Genomic DNA, 19,284 nt, shown 5'->3' with positions numbered 1-19,284 from the left:
CTTCTTTTTCTGGCCACACTGTCTCCTGGTTACCTTGTCCCTCTCTTGGGAGTCAGAAGGAAGACTCCAGCACCGGTATTTGGAGGGGAAAAGAGAACAAATAGCTCTCAAGTGGAAAGAACAGCAGTCAAGGAAAAGGCAGCTTGCTGGCTCAGGGAAGATTGTCTGAAAGGGGCCTTCCGCAAAGGAAAGGGCCAGGGGTCCTCCATTTGGGAGACAGTAAGCAGTGGCTCAGTGGTAAAGAATCCCGCCTGCCAATGCAGGAGAGGTAGATTCAATGCCTGGATGGGGAAGATCCCTTGGAGAAGGAAATGACAACCCACTCCACTACTCTTGCCTGGAGAATCCCATGGACAGAGCAGCCTGGTGGGCTACATACAGTCCATGGGGTAGCAGAGAGAGTGAGACTCGACTTAGGGACTAAAGAGCAGCAGCAAAGGGCATCCTTCTTACCCAGCCTCTGCCTGGTTCCGTCCTCTTCCTCTCTCCTCCCTTAGTCCCTCCCTCCCTTCCTGCCCCCTCCTCCCCAAGGCACCACGCATATTTGGCAAGATTAAGGTGTCACCTCTCATATTACAAGGCGTGTTGATTGCACGTAAAGACAGACCCACCAGGTCAGGACAAAACCCCCCTCAAGTTGGGAAAAGGCACAAACTTTTCCCGAGGTCGCCTAGGTCCTGGCAAAACGAGGCAGTCAGCCAGCGCCGGGCATCTGCAGAACAAATCGGTTTTAAACTCACGCTGCCTCGTCTTTTTCTTTTTTTTTCTTCTGCTTTTCTTTTTTTTCTTCAAATTTAAGTTTGCCCCCTTCTCCCATCCCCTCCTCCCTCCAGACTGCGGGTGACCGAGGAGCGGCAGGCAGAACAGCCAGGACTTGTTTTTAACCCATTCCTCGCTGCAGCGGGAGCCAATCACCTCTCTTCTGGCCATCTTCGGGGTCACGGACGACCTGGAGCTCCAGCAAGAGCCCATAGAACTTGGCCAGTGGAACTGGATCTGGGACCCGAATCCCACCTTTGACTGCTCGGCAGCCGAGGTGGGGGTGGGGTGGGGGGTGCAAGTGCGGGAAGTGGGGGAGGGCAGGGGGGCGGGCCAGAGCCGAGCGAGAAAACCAGGACCCAGCAGCGCCCGCCCAGTCCAAACCTTCATGGTGCCGCGCGCCGGCTGGAGGGGACAGCTCGGCAGCCTAGTCTGGCCCGGAGGAGGACCCGATCCTATTGGCGCGAGGGAGGCACTGAAGCGAGACCCTCCCTTCCCCAGGGACCGCGCGAGGTGACGCCCCTGGGCCTCAGTGGGCGCTTCCGGCCGTTTTCGATGTGGCAGCCAGCAGCCAGCAAAATGATGAGGCAGGTACAATCTATCTAGTACGCAGACCCCAAGCTCCCCATCCCTTCCACCTCCCCTCGGACCGGCGGCTCACTCCGCGGCGGGTTCGGCCTGATCTGGTAGGTGTAGCCCTTCGTACTTCTTGGTGTCTGACCAAATGCTCCAACAAGTCAAAGGAATTTGGAGATATATACATATATATATATATATATATATATATATATATATGAACCTGGACCCCAGCGGAAACATAGAGTGTGCTGCTTAAGGCAGGGCGCGGGGAGAAGTGACACCTACTGACTCCCCTCCCCCAATGGCGCGCGAGTCCAGAGGTCCTGGCAAGAGATGGCGTGAGGGGTCGCGGAGATGGCACGGAAGAAGAAGTTGGGGGGGGGGGGGACATGGAGATAAGGATCCCCACACCACAACCCGGGGACTGGAGGGCGAAACACTGAGACTCTGAGTTAACTCATTGACCCCTAAGTGACATTTCCCCGCCCCCCACCACTTCTCTTGATGGCAAATGGGCCAAAGCAAGATGACTTAAGTTGGTAAATTTAGAGACCGAGCTCGCCGCAAGAGGGGTCTAATGGGCAGCTAAAATTATCTCGAAATAAGAGATTTTTACCCCCTGTCCTTCCATTCCTCGAATAATCGCCTGGTGGGGAAGTGGACGTCACTGCTTTCGGAGCGCTTAGAAAAGTCGGTCTGTCGCCGGCCTTCCCGCGCGGTTCCCGCCTGCAGACGGGTGGGTGCTGGAAGGGCGCAAGGCTGCAGGGGCAGACCCTTGTTTGGATGGAAGGGGCTTAAGAGGAGCTGAAGGTTTCGTGGAGTGGGAGCCTCCAATTCATCACCCCATCCCTTCCAAGCTCAGGCTCACACAAACATACACGGGCGCACACACAACCGCCGGTCCCTGGGTCCCATGACTCCCACCCCACACCTCTCTGGCTTGATCCCCCTGCACCGCCGGCTGCGCCCTAGGAGCTGGTCCCTGAGCGGCGAGCACCCTGGGGAGCGGTACCCGGGGCACGCTCGGGTGGCGGGGAGAGGGTAGGACCCTCCTTGGGCTTGGTAGCGGGTGGGAAGAGGTCTGGAGCGGGAAGGTTCTGAGGTGTTTGTATATTAGACTCCCAGCCGCCTTGGGGAAGGGGGCAAGAAAGATCCTTCCGCTTTGTAAAGAAAAACCTTAAATAAAAAGCAAAAAGAAGATCAAAAAGAATTTTTTCAAGAAAAGGAACAAATAAGACAAGCTGAAGGCATGAACGTGTGAAGTGTAGTGAAAAGTTGAATATCTCGTTTTTGTTTTTTTCCTGGATATCTAAAAGGGAGATCGAGGGGGCAAACCTAAGCATACATTCCTTGAAAGTTGGGGGTATTTTTCTTTAAGAGCGGCTATGGGAAATGACCCAGTCCTCTCACTGGCCCCGGACCCCAGCTGGAGGGGCGCTGGGGCGCAGGCGTGCGCGGCGGGCGGCGCGCGGGGGCGGGCGGCGCGGCGCCGAAGGGGTTAAGGCGCTGAGCGCGGAGCCATCTGGCCGGGTTGGCTGGTTATAACCGCGCAGATTATGTTCGCGGGACTCAGAGTTGAAGGCTCCTCTCCCTACCGAGCAGCTCCGCGCGCGGCCCCCGAGTGAGCCCGGCGCAACTACTTTCTTCCCTCGCCTTTCTTTCTCCTGGTCTTTTTGTCCCCTGCTGGGGGGTGGCGGCAGCGGAGTGGGGGAGACTTTGGATGACCGAGCTCGCGTCCACCTTTCTCTTCATGTCGACGTCCCTGGAAACAGTCACACGGATGCCATGGTTACTTCTGCCACGGTAAGGGGAGGCGGGCGCGCTGGGTGGGCAGGTTCAGGGGCCCGGGGGCCCGGTAGGGGGATGGACTGGGGGACCCGCGCGGGGCCCCGGCTCCGCACCCCGCCCCCACCCCATTGCGCTGCGCTCCCGCACTTTCCCTCGCTCTGGTCTTCCCGAAGTTTACGCCGGGATCTGCCCAGGCCATGGCGAGATCACAGCTACCCTTGCGCGCACACACACATACACACACTCAAACACACACACACACACATACACACTCACACACACTCACTCTTCCCCACCTCCTCTCTCCCGTCCCTCGGCTGCAGCCGGAGAAACCGCCCAATATCTGGGAAAGTGATCAGGTTTAAGGGACCAGGATTGGAAATGGGGGGCGGAGGCGAGGGGAAAGGGAGACGACGGAAGGGCAAGGAAGGGCTTCGGCAGAACCGCCAGCCCCTCATCATCACACCCGTCTGTTCGCGCAGAGGAGCTCCCCGCGCACCCCGTAACAAAGGGGGTGGCAGGCGGATCCAGGGAGGCTAGGGAGCAGCCGCCGCTCCCCGCACGCGCCCCCGGCGCCGGGTTTGCCGCGGCGCAGGGCTCTCGACTCTCCTCCCTCTCTGGGCCCCGGCGGGGCTGGGGGAGGGGATGTGGAGCTCCGGACCTGGAGAGACGCTTCTCAGTTTGGGGAGTTGAGACTCCTCGAGGCGCGGCTACCTGCCGGAGTCCCCCTACCTCCGCTCAGAGCTTCCTGGGAAACAAGCCTGCACCCCGGGGCTCGTGCAGGCCGGTAGCCAGCCCACCCTGGGTCTCTGAGCCGCCGATGTCGGAGTTGCGCGCGCGGCCCGCGCCTCTGGGTCCCCGCCGGGGAGCGGAGGGCTTGGGGGGCCTGGCGATCCTTGGGGAGTCCGTCCGGTTCCTCCCGGCCAGCTCTAGGAATCGGAGGTGCGGGGAGGCTGGGGGGCCCGGGGCGCGACGCATCTAGGTCGGACTTCAGAACTCCCCCACCCCCACCCCTACCAAGGACCAAAGCGCTCCGTGGCCCCAGAGCTCCAAGTCACACTCCGAAGGAAATTTGGGAGGTTTGGGAGTTGAAGGTTCGGGAAAGGAGGGGCTGGGTGGGGGAGGGGACAGTCCTGGTGGCTTTCGGGCGCGAGTGGGTGCGCGGAGGAGACCCTGCTTCTTTGGGGGAGTTGGGCGGCTGCGTTCCTCAAAGGCACGGAGACCCGTGCGCCGAACTGGGTGGGGGCTGTTGACTAGTTAGGATCCCTCTCGCTGGATCCCTGGCATGGAGCTTCCAGGTGCAGGAAACTCCGAACTAGGCCTCCTGGTCTCGACCTCTGGCGGCAGGTTCAGAGGTCTGAGTGCAGGCAGCTGCCGGGAGGCATCCGGAGCGCAGAGCTCCGAGCTGGAGAGCTGGCGACTGCGCGCCTTGGACTTGTTAATGTGCGCGACGAGCAGGGGGCGGGGGCTCGGGGGTGGGGTGGGGTGGGGTGGGGGCGGGCTGAAAGGGGGTGGGTGTCACCCCAGGACTCAGCCGCTTACTGACTGTGCTGGGAGACCTGCTTTTTACTAAAAAGATACCCGCTTCCACCCTGCAGAACCTAGAGCCTATGTCAACCCACCGTTCCAAACGTCAGGATGCAGAAAGTTGTAACGCGAGGGAACTTTGCCGTTGGTTCCGTTTTCCCAGCGCTCAGAAATTCACCGATGTCCTCAGCCTGCCCACACTTAACCCCCCTCCCCCCCACCCCCTTACACAAAGAAGGTGGAGGGGTAGGATTCAGGGGAGAAAATCCAACAGCTTCTGCGTTGGCCTTTAACGCTCAGGACTGAGTATGGCGTTAGAAGAGGGGGAGATGGTAAGAAAGGGGACTCTGAATAGTGTTGGGGGACAGAAGGAAGTCTGCGGGGCTGCAGTAGGAGCGCGCACGGGTTTGTGCAGCTGTGGACTGTTTTGTAGCTGGAAGTGGAGGGTTTGGCTCTGAGCTAACAGGATCTAGGTCCTATGGAGGGCCATCGGGGAACCCTGGGCGCTGTTTGGTCAGGGAAGGAGGTTGTTTGGAAAATCAGAGTGCTGGCGCTCCCTCTACTCAGTGTGCAGGTGGAGATATTTGTTTCTGAGGGTCTCTTTCACGGGCACACGGCTGCCAAGCAGCAGGTGAGAGCATGTGAGCACATAGGTGTACTAATGAGAAATCTGTGCCCGCTAAGAGTGTCAGAGCAGAAAGAGAGGTACGGTGTGTTACAGCAGATGGCTTGTGCGTGCCTGCGCAGACACACGGAGTGGGTGTGGTATGGGAGGGCGGCCGGGGTTGGGGGGAGATGCGACGTGTGTGGAAGGTTGGGCTAGGCGCTTTCCGATTACCAAAGGGATGGGGAGTGGGGTATTATCTGCGAAGATCAGAGTATGAACTTGGTGAATGAGTCCTGGGGAATTTGGCTGGAATGGCACTGGGGTCTGTGGGGAACAGGAAAGTGTGGGCTCAAACACTTATTCTCGAGAGATGGGGCATCTGCAGAAAAAATGCCTGGAGTGGTTTTCGCTTTCTCCTCGTCTGCATCCCTCACCCCAGACTGGAGGGGACTGGAGAAGGCTTAGGGTGAGGGATGCACATTTAAGGGGAAAAGTCTTCTGTGTGTTGGCACAAGGTGGGGACGTGCGTGCAAGATTGGAGTGAGCAGAGAAATGTGCTTTGCATGCCTAGTGGTGGGGATGCATGTTGTATGATGGTTATAATGGGTTTTTCAATTTAATAAAGGAATTCACCATCACCAATTATTATTGATCATCAATTAAAATGTATGAAATGTCCGCTGGAGGCTCAGCCCATTCCTGGGCTCTGGGGCATGGCATGGTGCCCCAGAGCCATGAAAAATTCTTCCCAGGGCTCAGCCAACTCCTGAAGTTTTGCCAGGAGGAACCAGGAGAGCTCGGTGCTAGAGGTTTCTTCAAGAACTGTAATTCAGTTTCGAGCGATGTTTATGGATCTCGGAGGTCTGAGAAGGGAAGCTGACTTGAAATATAATCTGTGGTTTTGTAGAAAGATAGGGATGATGGATAGTTTTGTGTGTTGAGAAGGCAGCTGAGGGCTGTTACCGTTTCTTGCAGGGAGTGTGGGCTGGGAATGGGAGAGGGCAGCAAGCTCTGTCAGAATGCAGGTCCTAATACACCTGAGGGTGGAGTCTCTGAGAGCACAGCAAGGATGAGGCTTCCTGTGTATGGCTGCATAAGGGTGAGGCAGTGATCAGGAGGAAGATGCAAGGAAGATGCAGCTTGGGATTGTTAGTCTCGGCTGACTTCTGAGCTGAGTGGAAGGCTGACGGTGCACACACACTGCAGGGCTGGAGTGAAGAACCTGGGAGGAGCCTAGCCTGGAGGACCAGAAGTGTGTATGTTCTGGCTCTGCTGAGGGTGGTGGGATGTATGTTTTTGCAGGAATTCTTTGGGTCCGAGGAAGGATGCAAATCATCTCAGACGTTCAGATGTGTATCGTGTGGATCAAAGTTTGAAAGGTACAGTTAAAAGAAGGGTTTGGAAGCATTTGGGGAGGGCAGGGAGTGTGATGTTGGTTGGGTTCATACCAGCAGGAGCTGGGGAGGTAACTGGGATGGAGCAGGGTGAGGGGTGTGCTCTGGCTGCACACCTGCTGACCTAGAACCTCCTTTTTAAAGTCTGTTGCTGAAAGGGCATAAACAAACCTCTTGTATTAGACTCAAGACATTTTTGAATTCCTGAAATGACAGGTGTGCCATTTTGAGGTTCTACCTTATCTGTAGAGGAAATTACTCTTTGGAAGAGGATTGATACAGAGTCTGAGCCTTGGGCAAAGGCTCTCACAGTGGTGAGAGGATGGTGTGGTGGAGATGGAAGGCTTCCCATTGGGAATGCCTCGGTTCCAATCCAGTTCTGCCACTTTGGAGCAGGGTGATTTCAGGAAAGTTCTCTAATCTCTCTGATCCTTTCTTATTTCTCTTTGTGTAAAATGATATTGTCTGCTATGACTCAATGAGAGGAAAGTTCACTCTGCTCCCACCCCCCGCCCCCCGCCACCGCCGCCCGCCACGTCAAACCTTGGTGTGTTTAGTGGTACAGAGCCTTACTTGGAAATGACACTGATTTGAATACAGGCGCGAGCATGGATGTGAACCATTGCAAAGACGGGTCCTGAACCTCTTTCTCTTTACAGTACATGTTATGTCCACTGAGTGTCTGCTGTTCATCCACTGTGCAAACAGAACTTTCTGTGGCCGCCTCAGTTTACTCATCTGTAAAATGGAGATAGCCAAGCCTAGAAGATTATTGATGGTGAGCTGTATTCCTAAAAGGTCTTTGGAGGATTCAGAAGAAAGGTGGTCCACAAATCAACGTTAGTAATGATCTGAGACAGACGTTTTCCTTTGCTGCGGACCATGACGCCAAAAGAAATGTGATTTTGAGAACAGAGAAAGTAGTTGTTTTTTAGCATGTTAGAATTAAAGAGGAGCAAAGTCCAGGCGTCCTGGGTTGCCGTGAAGGGCGGTTTTTCTCTGGGCTGTGGATCCTGGGGGGCATGGGCTGTGGATCTGCAATACGGCAGACACCCAGTTCAGCAAGTTGGCGTGGCCCACTTTCCCCAGAGACAAAAATGGAGACCAGAGAAAGAGGGGCCAGAAAACCCACTCAAGCCTCCGAGTCCTCCCAGAAGTCAGCACACACTGTCAACTGCTGGCGCAGAGTCAGGCTCCCATCCTTGAGTTCAGTGGCCATAAATAGTCAGGAGCTAAGCTATTTCCATGAGGCACTAAACCAATTCCGTTGCTTTTCTTGGCGAGATTGGGCCAATTAAGTTGATTGGAAGAGGTCACTGCTGATGGTGCTCACATTCCCCAGGCGGGACAGGCCAGCAGAGTTTAATTACATAACATTTCCCATCTCCGCAGCTCCCCGCCCCAATGGATCAGATGTGCAGGCCTCCCCCTCGGCCCCTCCATCCAGGAGAGCTAATGGAGCAGGCGGTTTCTGCTCCAGGCTTCTCCAGACCCTTCCCAGAGCAGTTACAGCACTCCCTCCCTAACTGCGAGGAATGTAAATCCACGTGTTGGCTGGAATGAGCCCACCACCCTGCTTCCCAACCTTCCCCAGCTGCTGTTTTACTCTTTAATGAGGCAGGCAGTTTCTGGCAGTGGGGACATTGAGCTAGTGATCGTTGCTAGGGTTTTTGATTTAGCTGTCTTTAAAATTGGGTCTGTTGGAGAAGGATCAGATCGACTGGAGACCAGCCTAAGACCCAGGGGCGCTGATGATAAGGGCTGTGGATGTACTTTGTGCGTGGATAGGCATGAGCAAAAAGAGAGGAGGATAGGGCTGTGCATGGGGTGGGGGCATGGGGGCATAGGAGGGGCCCTGGGTGGGCAGGAAGCATTCCTAGAGCTTGTGATGTGGGTGGCAGGCGTGTGGGTGCCTGGCTCAGATTGAATGGGCATCGTATTGTGTCTTGCAGAAGAGCCAGCTTGTGGAAGAAGCTGGGAGCAGCTTTATTTATTTTTTTTTTTCCAGATCATTTGTATCTGGGGATGGAGGATGTGTGAGCTTTTAGGAAGTATGAGGTCGGTACAGATGGAGCCTCATTCTTGCCTGAACAGATTTCTATTAAGATCGAGGCTGGACAAAGGAAATCTTCCAGAAGACTCGCTTTAGAACCTATGAAAGCATATGTAGATGGACCAAGATCTTAAAAGTCTTTTCTTGTTGTTGCTGATAGTTTTCCATACATCAGCCTTTCCTTCTACCTAAAAACACCAAGGGACTAAGTGTGCACCCACTCCTGGGTGGTGAAAACGCATGGGCTGTTTTGTGTCCACATCTGTGTCATGGTCCTTTTCAAGCAGTCTTAACTGGAAACCCCCAAAGGCTGTCTGTCTCGGGTATCCTCCCAGGACTGACCTCTGGCTGGCTGTATGGTTTCCCTGAAGAAGGATCTTGAAGTGAAATTTGGTGTGGTCTGTTGTAATGGCTCGCTTTTCAGCAGCATCTCCAGAAAAGGTGTCTGTTGAATCCCAGACCTCCTGCGGGTTTGTTTGGTCGGGGATTTTTGTAAGGATTGAGGTTCTTGCTTATCCAAGACCATACTGATCTCAAAAGACTCCCAGGCCAAGGTCATCTTAAGCAGCCCAGGGTAGCAGAAAGCCTGCTGACTTGGAGGTAGGGGACCAGCTTGCTGCCAGTCACTAGTCAGCTGTTGCTTTGTGACCCAGGCCTGGATGTACCCATCTGTCAATGGAGAGCTTGAACTAGAGGATCGCAAAGTCCATCCCAGCTGCACCATCGGAGGATTTTACAGTAGCTTCAAGCTCTTCCTTCATCGGCACTACTGTGCTTTGGTTGGAGTGCATCTTGGCGAATCCTCAATGAGCTCCCATTTTTTTTTTTAATCTTTGGGAAATGGCTGAGTCAAAGGCAGAAAAGCTTGCGGAGAATTTGTCATAGCATCTTGTTTTGGCCAAGAACGTTCTTGAAGTTGGCTCTGCATGCACAGTGTGTACAGAGCTGGAAGGGGTGGGGTTTGGCTTTCTGGTAGACTGGATGCTACTTGTCCAGCATCCATGTGAATGCCTGTTAGAATCAGTGATTCTGCCTATGAGAAGTACCCACTTTGAAAATGATTGATGAGGGTGATAGTTAATGTTTAAGTACTTGCTGGACACCAGGCATCACTGCAAATATCGCATGGTGTTATCTCAGAGCCCAAAATAATCTCTTTTGCAGCTAGGGAGACTGAGGTTATGTGAGGTTAAGGGGTCTGCTTAAGATCTCCATGTGCTGACTTTGTAGCCTGAAACCAGTGGCCATTTCAAGTCCGTCACCTGCCACTCAGATTCTGTTTCTGCATTCCATGATGTCATCCAGGTGGGGGTTGCTTGATGTCCCCTGCAAAGCCTGTCACCCCACAGGGTAGCCTGATCCACAGGAAGGTTCATTTTCACCTGCAAGACAAATGTTGAGGCTTTCTGGCCACCTGCTGGAAAGCGTGTTGGGTCTGTCTGAGCTCCTTTCGCCCTCTCCCTGCACTTTCCATCCTGCTGAGAAGGGAATCTGCCCTTCCAGAATGGGGGTATTGATTTAAGCCACAATTGCCTCCTTGCAAACTCTATAAGATTGGAGTCAGACATCTGGTTTTGATCTACTCTCCCATGAGAGGTGGTGGGTCCCAGCGTCCTTGAGACCTGTGATGAGGGTTACACAAAGTCAGAGTGAAAGAGGATAAAGAACAACATGAGGGCTCTTCAGAATTTGGAGACCCCGCAGTCCCTGAAGGGCTGGGGAATTCCCTCCATGTATACTGGGACCAAACATAGATTTCTTGCTGAGAGGTTGAAGGCAGAAGTTGCTGCCAAAGACTGGGGTCCCCAGGCTCTGCTTGATGCAAAGCAGAGCAGTTGTAGGGTCCCCCATCCCTGGCACTTGCTTGCTGCATACCCTTCTCTGGGCAGTCACAAAAGTAGGGGAGCCAAAGAGGTTCTCAGGGTGCATATGGCCATCCCTGGAGGGTGTGACTTCAGGCTCTTGTCTTTTCTCCCTCCACTGACTTTCCCATCACGATTACCATACACACGTTTTCAAAGTGATGAATGAGAATGACTTTGTTCTGTTGCTGAAAGGTGTTTACAATGTGCTTGTAAATATACAGCATTCACCTAATGCCTGTGCAATTGTGGGTGCTCAAAAGATTGGTGTTCGCTTTGTTTAAAACGATGTTCCATGTGTAGGGGGATGCTTTCTTCTTTGTAATAGCCCTATTATTATCATTTTTATGACAGAGAGCTGGGTCTTGCGCCCCCTCCCCCGCTCTGTGTTCTCTCTGTTTTTAGGTCTGAACCCCTGGCATTTAAAAATATCCTCCCCCTCTGGCTCCAGATCGTCCCTTAGGGAATAAAGTTCAAGTTCTTAGTCTGGGATTATTTCCATTCTGTGTCTAGTGGACCTCCTCCTGATGGGGCTCATCCATCCCGTGCTTTCACTGGGTCCAGGAGGGAAAATACAGCTCTGGGAACCACTTGTTTCCCAACACGTGTGTCCCAGGATAGGAAGGACCCCAGCCCTCCTGATACCCACCTTGTTCCTCCTTGAACAGCTCATCTCATCTCTTATTGCATGCAGCTCCATCACATCTGACTCTCACATCTGACTCTCTGTGACTGCATGGACTGTAGCCCATCAGGCTCCTCTGTCTGTGGGATTTCCCAGGCTAGAATACTCAAGTAGAGTGCCATTTCCTCCTCCAGGGCATCTCTCCTTGAGAAGGGCTCAAACTAGCCGTGCAACCTTGAGCAAACCATCCTCCCTCCATGGGCCTCTGTTTCCTCTTGCAGAAAAAGAAGGAGTTGGATTCACTGGAAGGTCAAAAGGCCCCTGCTAATCGTGACAGTTCACACGTTCCATGACTCTGCTGCTCCCCAAGCCTCCCCGTGGCCTCTGCCTCGGGATTTCTGGGTATCCCTGGTGCTCTTGGAGGACTTATGTGCAGAGATGCGGAGGGGGTGGAGGAGGAAATGAAGTTATGTGACGCCAGATAAGTTTTTGAACATATGGAGGAGAGCATGTTTATAAAGTGCTGAAGAGCAAGCTTGCCAGATTTGTGGCAGGTCTTGGATTGGAAGTTGGAAGCATCAGGAGAGGTTTATGTGGGATAAAATGGGCAGCTGATTTAGGTGAGCAAAATCAGAAAGATCCTGAACCATGAGCAGGGACCCCAGACTCTGCCTCTGACAGTTTGGGGAGTCTCTGGTCTACATCAGGTCCCACTTTCCTCCTGTGCTCCGTGGAGACTGAAGGGCCCGGAGGCTTCGATGATCCTCTAAACCTTTCCTGGCACATCACTAATGGTGGGAACTGAGGTTTACTAGAAAGGCCTGGATGGATGGATTAATGAGTATGGCTTCAGTGTAGAATGAAACGTCCTCAGATCACAAGAGGATACGGGTGGCAGAAATATACCTCTGTTCTTGAATTTGCGATGGCTGTGGAGGGTAATTCTGTGTGTGTGTTGGACTTAAAAGGCTCTCCCTTCCCCACCAGGGATATTGAAAGCATTCTTCAACCTTTCATTTTTTGAACAACTAACACTTTCATTCTGGGGCTTCCCTGGTGGCTCAGACCATGTAAAGAATCTGCCAGCAATGCAGGAGACCTGGGTTCAATCCCTGGGTTGGGAAGATCCCCTGGAGAAGGGAATGGTAACCCTCTCCAGTATTCTTGCTTGGAGAATACTATGGAGCCTGGTGGGCTACAGTCCATGGGGTTGCGAAGAGTCAGACATGACTGAAATACTAACACTAACACTTTTCACATCTTTGATTCACCATTCCTTTCTCCTGGCATCCTTCCTACACCCCTGTCTTCTCGCTAGAAGATGAACGCTGCAAAGTAAGGGATCTGATCTTTTCATCTCTGTGTCCCCAACCCCTTGACATGTGTTGGGTGAGTGAATGCACAACAGGTCATCAGGGAGTCCAGCAGTGAGAGGCCAGGCTCTGAGAGGTGACGTGCCTTTCCATGGGTCCAGAGTCATGTCCTGTGTCCCATTTTGGCCTGTCCCGAGGCTGAGATAGGGAAGCTTACTCCCTACTCACCAGGAAGGGCTGTTCTTGCTCTCTTTAGAGACCCCCTCCTGCCCTCCCCTGTCTTAGTCTGCCAAGTCCTTCTGCAAATATGGGTTTTCATGACAGAAGAATTGGGTGTCACTGCACATGAGTTAAGGGGCTTCCCAGGTGGCTCAGCCATAAAGAACCCGCCTGCCAATGCAGGAGACTCAGGTTCAATTCTTGCGTTGAGAAGATCCCCTGGAGAAGGAAATGGCAACCCACTCCAGTATTCTTTCCTAGAGAATGCCATGGACAGAGGAGCCTGGTGGGCTACAATCCCTGGGATCACAAAGAGTAGGAATTCGCGACTAAACAACAACAACGTCTCTAGACTTAATGAAAACACGTTCAAAGATTATGCATGGCAGAAGCCAATGCAGCCAATCCGTGTGCTCAATGCTGGAGAAGCTGCAGAGATGCAACACTGCAGCTCTGAGCTCCAGGGTCTGGGAGCTGCTGAGGGCAATGGACCACATGCCATATACTAAACATATTTTGGCTCATATCACTGGGCTCCAGGGAGGGGCGGGCTGAGCATGGACATTCAAACGCAGGGCTCCTGGCTGGAGTGTTGTTTGTTGATGCGGGTAATGATAGGGAATCCTCTTGAGCAGCAGCAGGCTGGAGGATCCATGAGGGTCTTCTCTTCTGTTGTAGGACAGTGGTCTTCTCCTCCCTGAATTCCCTGGGCCAGGCCAAGCCTCAGGTGAGGGATGCTTAGAGCCAGTTGTGATGGGCTCTTGGTTCTTCCCGGGGAGAGCTTGCGGAAGGTACATGTTGTACAGGCGTTGGGTCTGGGTGGATGTATAGGTGTGCGTGCTCACGAGTGTGCTTTCCAGCAGTCACCCTGCTCTTGGCTCTTGTTGGCTCAGGCAGGGGAACTGCGTCCGCCTGAAGCTCTTCAGAGCCTCTTCTCAAGGCTGCACTGTGTCCTGTCTGTGACCACTGTTGACACAGGGACAGACTGCCACCTACTGTCCACTCCTGTCCTCTAGGAGTCCCTCCTGCTCAATGAGCTCCTCGGCACTTTTTTTTTTTTTTCTTCACATCCTGTTTTTAATCGGTCCAGATACCAGCAGAAAGAGAACAGACATCAGGTCCTTATTAAGTGACTTCTTTTGGAATTTAGAAGGGGGGGGGTTAAAAAACATAACACATCTGTTGGATATTTTTCTTATCTGCTTAACAAAAATGTAATTTGAAGGGGGCCTCCTGCCTCTCCTTAATGACCCTGTTGGGTACCTGGGTGCCCTGTAGATTCCCAAGAGGAGGAAGGCTAGGTAGTGCCTTCAAGAGCCTTGCAGTCTAGCTGGGAGTCAGAACAGACCTTCGAAGAAACGGGCCACAGGGTGGGGCAAGCTGTGTTGGTACTTGGCACATGAGTGGCCAGGACCTCGGAGGCTTTGGGGGTTTGGGGGAATGAGGAGTCCTTGTAGGCAGGGTGATGGGGGGAAAACAAGTGTAGACAGCTTGAGCAGGTCTGCTTTTAGCAAGCCCAGGGTTTGGTGAGTGACTCCTGAGATTGCTGCCAATAGGCTCTGAGCCAGGATCCGGGATCTGGCAGCTCCCTGTGACTCGGGTTGTCAGTTTTGATGACACGCGGCATCGCATCCCACGTTTACACGCAGTGGGAGATGGCGCCTCGTCTCCACCTTGTCAAGGACCAGTAGAGCCAGAGTGCCTCTTGCATCCGCTGCAGGGAGGACCTGTCAAGGTGTGGTCCTGTCCTGACAGCCCCACACACGGCGAGAGGGGAAGAACTGCCCCAGAGTCACCATGGGTGCTGTACAGTACAAGGAGGTGGTCAGCTTTCAGGAGGCTTCTGCCTGCTGCTTCTCTCCTGGACCATCCTTCCAAAAACACATCTGCATAGTGCTTGAGTCAAGGAGTTTTTCCAAAAGAAACTACATTAGTTTTCTCGTGTAGGTCATAGCTCAGATCTAAGATTCTTTCATGTTAGAATTCATTTTACCATTGCCTTTATGGAGTTGTTTTTAAAGTATCTAAGACTTTTTTTTCCCCTTCTTTTTTCTTTCTATTTTCAATTTTATTTATTTACACATTCTATCACATAAAAGGATACAGAAATCCATTAGTTTCTAGCCAAATAAAAATTACAGTTTTTCAGATTTTAAAAGGTCACCCATTTGTATAGTAGAGAAGGCAATGGCAACCCACTCCAGTACTCTTGCCTGGAAAATCCCATGGATGGAGGAGCCTGGTAGGCTGAAGTCCATGGGGTTGCTAAGAGTCAGACACTACTGAGAGACTTCACTTTCACTTTTCACTTTCATGCATTGGAGAAGGAAATGGCAACCCACTCCGGTGTTCTTGCCTGGAGAATCCCAGGGGTGGAAGAGCCTGGCGGGCTGCTGTCTATGGGGTTGCACAGAGTTGGACATGGCTGATGTGACTTAGCAGCAGCAGCAGCATTTGTATGGATTTATAGAGAAACAATAATTGTGACTTTCTTTGAATTACTCAGCTGACAATTTACATAGTCATATCACATTTTAGCAAATAGAAAATATTCAGACTTGGTAGTAATTTAAAAATTTTCTAACAAGATTAACTATTTTTCTGCTCAATAAAATACCAAGTAATATGTCTAGTTGGGGACAGTCCAGTGAAAAAAACCGTGGCGCAATATAAAGTATCTAAGGCTTTTGATGGCTGTAGATTAAAATGGGGGAAAAGTTGCTTTTCGTAACTCACTCTCCCATTTTTTCTTTTTCTCTTTCTTTCTTAGCATGCCAGTGATCATCCAGGAAACCTTGAGTGTATTTATTCCATGTTCTTGTCTCCCGGTGTGTGTGAGAGAGAGAACAGAGAGAAAGATATTTTAGATTGTGGTCTAATAGCAAGTCTAGGAAATCAAGTTGGATTGGGGTTGAGTTACTGGTAGGGAGACCTCAGCTTGTCACTCTAATCCTCTGGCGTTTCCCGCTAACGTTTTGGCTCTCTATGAATCGGGACTCTCTCTTCCCAGCCCCCCAGCAGTGTTTACATCTGCTTTTGGGACTGCTGTATTACGTTACCGTCTGTCTACAGAAAGTCTGAGTTCTTGGGGGACCTCTCGACAGAGGCACAGTCAAGGATGGAACCTTAGCGTGGGTCTGAGTTTTGACTGCGAAGGGAAAAAGGGGGGCTTTAGCAGTTGGAGAAGAATTCCCATTGTTTATCATGTGTTTTCTGTGGCACAGCGGTGTCTATGACTCTTACTTGAAGAGAGAGAGTGAGCAGAGACTGAGATAGAAGTTGAAAGGGAGATTCTTCCAAGAGCAGCCAATAGGGAGGCTGAGGCTTGCTCGGGCCCAGCCATGAGCGTGGGAGGTTTTCTGATGGTCTGTGGTGTGATTTGTAGTCGTGAGTAAAAGGAGGAGGAGACGGGGGAGGGGAGAGTTTCAGGTGAGGAGGCAGGTGAAAAGAGGCCCCAGGTGAGGGAAAAAAGTGAAAGTGAGGGTGCTCAGTCGTGTCCAACTCTTTGCAACCCCATGGACTGTAGCCCGCCAGGCTCCTCAGTCCATGGGATTCTCCAGGCAAGAATACTGGAATGGATTGCCATTCCCTTCTCTAGGGGATCTTCCCATCCCAGGGATCGAGCCTGGGTCTCCTGCATTGCAAGTGGATTCTTTACCATCTGAGCCACAGGTGAGGGAAACCAGGGACTAAAAAAGCCGAAAGCAGTCAAGGTCCTAGGGCACACCAGAGCAGCATGGGGTGATGTGTCAAGGGAGGGAGCGGGTAGGATGGAGTGCCAGCACTGAGCTTCCTCCCGACCCCAAGGGCGATGGAGCCAGTGGAGGTGGCCCAAGGGATGGTAGAGTTAGCCTTTTGTTTTTAAAAAAGATCGCTCTGGTGCAATATGGGAGATGGCTCTTCATAAAGGGTTGTTCAGTGGAAGAAGACTGTTGGTTAGATTGATGGAAGCAGGAATGAATGAGTGAATAAAGGAATGAAAGGCAGAGGGAGCATCAAGCCAGACTTGACTACTGGTCACTCTGACCACTTCTGGCTCCTGGGGAGATGAAGGGCTGGGAGGAGAGGGGACAGGTCATGGATCAGCGTGGCTCTGACTCTGGGGAAATGAGGACCAGTATGGTAACAATGCTGAGAGGTCAGTGGGCCATGGGAGGTTCTCCCGACCTTTTTGGTTTTCTTACATTTCTGAACTAATTGATTTCATTCCAGATCAGGAAAGAAAGTGGCTTTTTGAGTGGTACCCCAGAAAATCTGAAACTGTAATAGTGACTTTCTCTGGAGGGGATTGCTGGCCCTGCAGACCTTTTCATAGGTTTGGAGGAGCAGGTGGACATATGGTGCAGTTTCTGGGATGTCTAAGGAGTCCTAGATTCTGGACATCAGATCCATCTATTGATGTTTCCTATGGATTAGTGTGTGTGTGTGTGTATGTGTTTGTGTATTTCAAGCTCCTAAATACCCAATTCCACAAAGCCTCTTTTGCTTACAGTGGATCCATATAGAGAATCACTTGCAATCATGTTGGTTACCACAGAGAAGGAAAGTATTTATGACAGTGGCCTAGACAGACACTCGCATGCCATCCAGTGACTTGGCCTGCAATTATTCAGGAATGCCCCTTGGTGAAGGTGAGAGAACCAAAGAGACTCTCCTGTGTTACCTTGAAGACTCTCCCTTGTGCTTACTGTCCTATTCTTACCTCACACTTTGCTGTTTTATAACTTTGGCCAACTCAAGTTGAATGTCTAGGAACAGGACAGAGGCATCTGTATTTTTAAAAGCTGATCAAGAGAACCAACTCATTGGAAAAGACCCTCATGCTGGGAAGGATTGAAGGCAGGAGGAGAAGGGGACAACACGGGGTGAGATGGTTGGATGGCATCACCAACTTGATGGACATGAGTTTGAGCAAGCTCCAGGAGTTGGTGATGGGCAGGAAAGCCTGGTGTGGTGTAGTCTATGGGGTTGCAAAGAGTTGGACATGACTGAGTGAACTGAACTGAACTGGAAGGTTTCAATGTGCAGCCAAGGTTGAGAACCACTAGCTCAGAGTAGGACTCCCTCTGCCCCTCTGAAGCTTCACTGTGGCATCTGTCCCATTCATTGAGGTCCCCATGAATCCATTATAAGTAGAAAATATAGTAGTTTGAAAATGCACTGAATAATACACCTCAACTATCAAACATGACAACTTAGCCCCGTCTACCTGAAGTGTGCTCAAAACACTTCCATCAGCTTGTATGCATGTGTGTGTGTTCATTCGCTCAGTCATGTCCAACTGTTTATGACCCCATGGACTGTAGGCATCTCTGTCCATGGGATTTTCCAGGCAAGAATACTGGAGTGGGTTGCCATGCCCTTCTCCAGGGGATCTTCCTGACCCACGGATCGAACCTGGGTCTTCTGTCTTGCAGGCGGATTCTTTACCCTGAGCCACCAGGGAAACCCCATTGAATACTGCACTGCAAGTGAAAAGTTGGATAGATGGCTGGGTAGAGAATGGCTGAAAGTATATCGTGATCGAGGGGTAGCATGAGAGAGGATCTATGCATACTGCCAACCTGGGAAAAAGAGATCAAAATTCAAAAGTACGGTTTCTACTGAATGCACATCACTTTCACGTCCTCTTAAAGTCCAAAAATTCTAAGTCGAACTGCCCTAAGTCAGCAGTTTGTTGTCTCATTGAGCGATGTTCAGCTCATTTAAGTTGAGCTCTCCTGCTCCCTGCTCATCCGACATCCGCCTCAGAAAGTGGAGCTCAGAAGGGCAGATCGCAGGGGCCCAGCCAATTCCAAAGTGACCCCAATCCTATCTTCTGAAGGAGATGTTGGGGGTGAGGCTGGGGAGCAGAGAGAGAGAGAAGAGACTGGCATTCCTAGCACCTAAGAGTTGTGCAGGTACCTTGGTGCTCACCGTCTGGTTAATCCCCCCGGCTGCCCCTCAGAGGCAGCTCTCACCCCACACTGGAGGGCGCGTGGTGTCCACAGTGCTTTCAGAGCGCAGAATGGTCTGTGGTCACTGAATGGTCAGATTTCCTGCCCTGCTTCTCCCTGGGAACTTGCACACCAGTCAGAAGCCCCACTCTTGGTATAATTACGGAGCAGGGCTGGTGATTCCGGCATCAGTGGCTCAGCGAGAAAGTTAGCACCTCTCTCCCCTCTCGGGTCTGTGGGATCCACCCACATGCCAGGCTTAGGATGCTGGTGCTCCCAAGAGGTCCACCCTTAGGACTGGCTTTAACCCACGGGCCTCCTGGTCAGAAGGCAATAGTTGTCTTGCCATTTTCCCATGAGGAAAGATGTGCGGAGGGCAAGGGAGTGGAGGGTCCGAGAAGGAAGCTAAAATTCAAGGTCTGAAATGCCAAATGAGGTTACAGTTCCAAAGACATGTTCCTGAGTTGTAAGGTGCACCCTGTGGAGTGGTAGCCATCCTGACGTTTCTAGTTTGCAAGAAGCGCTACCTGTGTCTGCTGGCAGGCAAGGTGGGGCTGGATGTCCAGTGCCCACGGCTAAGTGCATGCTTCTCTAAGCCTCTGGCTTTGGAATTCTCCAGTCC

At 52.1% G+C, this 19,284-nt stretch overlaps 1 protein-coding gene across 5 annotated transcripts in view; it reads left to right on the top strand.

The window, feature by feature from the left end:
* The first annotated feature begins 2,909 nt into the window (after positions 1 to 2,909).
* The window catches only part of NTF3 (neurotrophin 3), a 77,631-nt gene continuing 61,256 nt past the window's right edge, over positions 2,910 to 19,284 (top strand). Inside the window, exons 1-2 of one of the 5 annotated variants that reach the window (XM_059886510.1) lie at positions 4,631 to 4,985; positions 6,563 to 6,639. Coding sequence is in view for 2 of the 5 variants with exons in the window: in XM_059886509.1 (XP_059742492.1) it covers positions 4,962 to 4,985 (24 nt within the window). In the remaining 3 variants the exon portion in view is untranslated. Of the gene's footprint in view, positions 3,142 to 4,630; positions 4,986 to 6,547; positions 6,640 to 19,284 lie in introns of those variants that run through there. The other 4 variants (NM_001428295.1, NM_001077988.3, XM_059886509.1 and 1 more) reach the window with 4 other exon arrangements.

Source organism: Bos taurus, chromosome 5 (assembly GCF_002263795.3).
Source record: "Bos taurus isolate L1 Dominette 01449 registration number 42190680 breed Hereford chromosome 5, ARS-UCD2.0, whole genome shotgun sequence".
Taxonomy (NCBI): Eukaryota; Metazoa; Chordata; class Mammalia; order Artiodactyla; family Bovidae; genus Bos; species Bos taurus.
Note: the sequence above shows the minus strand (reverse complement) of the source record. Positions and strands in the feature narration are given on the sequence as shown.